Here is a 3,668-nt window from a genome sequence, read left to right on the forward strand (position 1 = left end):
CATGGCCAGGGGGCGGGGCGGGGGCGGAGCAGGGAAGGGCCTGACAACAATGCAAACTTTGATAAGCAGTTCTCGATATTCTCAGCAATTATTTGTTATTATTACAGTTTAACATTATAAAATTAACACAGGATGGTGTAAGTCAGTAAGTCAGGATGGTGTAAGCAGTTCTCTATAATTCTCAGCAATTATTTGTTATTACAGTTTAACATTATAAAATTAACAAAAATAATATAAAACTTATATTCTGGCGAAATAGCCACACGGCAGCCGAAAACCGTATATTCCCTTCCCATTCTCCCGCCCGTTCGTGCATTCTTTCCAAAAATCGGTACTTTTTTAAAACGCCGCGGAACAGGGGACAAATTGTTGAAAAGCGGACTGTCCCGCCCAAAGCGGGAAGTCTGGTCACCCTAGTAATGTGTGGCCCAGGACAACCCTTTTTCCAATGTGTGGCAGAAGAGAAAAAAGGTTGAACGCCCCTGCAAGACTCGGTTTCCTACTCTATAAAACGCTTCTTATCTCCTTCGCTATACTTTGTACTCATGGGGTTGGAATTGGTGAAGCACCCAGCACCTAGCCCATTATTATTAGCAGAAGGCTCTGTGATCAGCCGAAACCCGCGGTATCCAAGTTCCCACCCCACATCCCACGCGATCCAGCGCCGGGGCGGGGTCTGCTCAGCCGGGGGTGGAGCTCCGGGTCTGAGGAGCGCAGCGCAGATCCGCTCCTGGGCCGGAGGCGGAGCCCGCGCTCAGAGGCCGCCTCCATGGCGATGAGGGCGGTCCCTGGGACCGCTGTACGTGGCTTCCCGGTTCTTCGGGCCGGGTTCGCTCGGTGAGGCCACGGCTTGGGTGAGTACGCACGGCCTTGGCTCCGCGGCCGGGGATGAGCCCTTCTCGAGACGCAGACGCCGCGCCTGGGTCCCCGGCCAGGGCCTGCGCGGCCTGCGTCGTGGGGCCGTCCTGTCTCCGCCGGCGCCGGGCGGGTCCTGCGGAGGCCGAGGCTGACCGGAGGGGACCGGAGGCGCCGGCTCAGGTGCAGCGCTGCCTCCGCTGCGGGCCGGGGGAGCGGGCGGAGCCTGGCGCGATGCTGCTGGGTGGGGAAGGACCCAGGGCTCACCCCCAGGGCCCCGCGACACGGTTCTGGGGTCTCACCCAGCGTCTTTGTCCCGGCGGGGTGCGACAACCTGGAGCGGAGAAACCTTCCGCCCGGGAGCCTTCTTTCTCCTGCGTTTCAACTAGGAACTGATCAGCTGCTCCCATCCCGGGCAGACGAGCTCAGACCTTTTGTCCAAAAGGGTTAGTTTCCCGGATAGTGAAGAACTTAGAGACGTCTGTCCTTAGTCGGACGGACTCTCAGTCCATCTAGTGTTTGTTGATCGGTATCTCTGGATGTTCTGTCTTCCTTTAGATTAGGTTTGTTAACTCTTGGTTTGAAGAGGAAAAAAAAAAGCAACAGTAAAAGGTCTAGGGGGATCTGGACCGAGAAAAGGCCCTTGGGCTGGTAGTTTTGGGAGCGTAATTATCGACCGAGAGTGGGCGTGGGCCCGGTTGCAGCGTGTTCCAGTGAGAGGTGAAGATGTGGAGGCGGCGGCGAGGGCACAAGTAGACCCTCCCCAGCCGTCGGAGGATGAAAAGGAGGAGGAAGAGGATGGTAATTTGGGGGTTGAAGAGAGTTTTACATTAATTTTTTTAAAAAGGAAAGAAAAAATACATTGAGGGTGCAAGAAAGTCAAGGAATCTTAGATCAGGAGGAAGGTAATTCGGGGTTCAGGTTGAGAAATTAGGATTCAAAAGAAGACATGGAGGGCTTTCCCTGCTACCTAGGTCAGGAGTGCCGGAATGTGTCTCTTAGGGGAGGAGACAGTGCTTGATTGGATATGGTATAAATTTTTGAAATTTTCTAGAGCAGATTTGGCCTTGATGGGGACTGTCAACCTTATAAAATTGCAAATAATAATAAAAACTGTGTACTTGTGTCCACAGCTTTGATCACATTAAAAACATCTGTGAAAAAGAACTACTGAATAGTTTGACTATATAATCTGAGGGGGGAGTGGGTAGAGAGGGCAATAAACCCAACTGTTATTATATTTTATATGGTGTTTAATAGAATAAGTATTTGGTATTTACTGTAGGCTGAGCTAATAGTAATGTATATTTTTCCAGATATGCATGAAAATGATTTGAGAATCTCTTTGAAGATCTTTTACTCCAAAGCAAGTGAGTGGTGGTTTTCTATTCTTTATAAAATTTTTTTTGTGTTCCAATAAAACTTTATTTTTTTACTCTTTAATTTATTGTTTGGGATTCATTGAGGGTACAAAGAATTAGGTTGTACTGATTGTGTTTGTCAAATTCCCTCTTATAATTGTGTCCCACCCCCAAGAGGTATGCCATACACCATGACCCCCATCCCCCTCTCTTCTTCCCCTCTCCGCACTTGCTCATTCCTCTACCCCCTCCTTGTATAGCTCATCTACTGCCTTCATATTAGAACTGAATACATTGGATTCTTGTTTCTCCTTCTTGTGATGCTTTACTAATATGTTTCACTTCCATCCAGGTTAACACAAAAGACATAAAGTCTCCCATCTTTTTTAGTGGCTGAATAGTATTCCATGATATACATATACCACAGCTTGTTAATCCATTCCTGGGTTGGTGGGCATTTAGGCTGTTTCCACATTTTGGCGATTATAAATTGAGCTATGGGTAAGCAGTTTAGTGCAAATGTCCTTATGAAAAAAGGATTTTTTTTTTTCTTGTGGGTAAATGCCTAGTAATGGGATTGCAGGATCAAATGGGAGGCCCTTTTTGAGTTCTTTGAAGATTCTCCATACTTCCTTCCAAAAAGGTTAGTTTGCAGTCCCACGAGCAGGGTAAAAGTGTTCTCTTCTCTCCACTTTCATGCCAGCATCTGTAGCTTTGAGACTCTGTGATGTGGGCCATTCTCACTGGGGTTAGGTGATATCTCAGGGTAGTTTTGATTTGCATTTCTGTGATGATTAGGGGCGATGAGCATTTTTTCATGTTTGTTAGTCATTCATCTGTCTTTAGAGAAGGTTCTCTTCTTGTCTCTTGCCCAGTGATATATGGGATTGTTGGGTCTTTTTGTGTTGATTGAGTTCTCCATAGATCTTAGTTATCAAGCTTTTGTTCAATTCATGAACTGCAAATACTGTTTCCCATTCTGAAGATTGTCTGTTTGCTTTGGTTGTTATTTCCTTAGCTATACAGAAGCTTTTCAGTTTAAGTCCCATTTGTTTATTTTTTGTTGTTGTTACAATTGCCATGGAAGTCTTCTTCATAAGATCTTTCCCCAGGCTGCTATCTTCAAGTGTTTTTCCCACATTTTCTTTGAGGTTTTTTTATTGTTTCATGCTTTAGGTTTTAAACTTTTATCCATCTTGAATCAATTTTTATAAGTGGTGAGAGGTGCAGGTCTAGTTTCAGTCTTTTATGTGTGGTTATCCAGTTCTCCAAACACCATTTATTGAATAGTGATTCTTTTCCTCAGGGTATGTTCTTGTTTGGTTTATCAAAGATCAGGTGGCTGTGAAATGTTAGTTTCATCTGTTTGGTTCCAAATGTCAACATCTCTGTTTTTGTGACAATACCATTATGTTTTGATCATTATGGCCTAGTAATATAACCTAAACTCTC

General features: G+C 45.8%; 1 protein-coding gene across 4 annotated transcripts in view; it reads left to right on the forward strand.

The window, feature by feature from the left end:
* The first annotated feature begins 794 nt into the window (after window positions 1-794).
* The window catches only part of B4GALT4 (beta-1,4-galactosyltransferase 4), a 35,568-nt gene continuing 32,694 nt past the window's right edge, over window positions 795-3,668 (forward strand). For 2 of the 4 annotated variants that reach the window (XR_002774648.1, XM_023516314.1), the window contains exon 1: window positions 2,171-2,225. Coding sequence is in view for 2 of the 4 variants with exons in the window: in XM_023516315.1 (XP_023372083.1) it covers window positions 2,174-2,225 (52 nt within the window). In the remaining 2 variants the exon portion in view is untranslated. Of the gene's footprint in view, window positions 855-1,014; window positions 1,039-2,170; window positions 2,226-3,668 lie in introns of those variants that run through there. The other 2 variants (XM_023516315.1, XM_023516316.1) reach the window with 2 other exon arrangements.

Source organism: Otolemur garnettii, unplaced genomic scaffold, assembly GCF_000181295.1.
Source record: "Otolemur garnettii isolate 467f Iridium unplaced genomic scaffold, OtoGar3 scaffold00089, whole genome shotgun sequence".
NCBI lineage: Eukaryota > Metazoa > Chordata > Mammalia > Primates > Galagidae > Otolemur > Otolemur garnettii.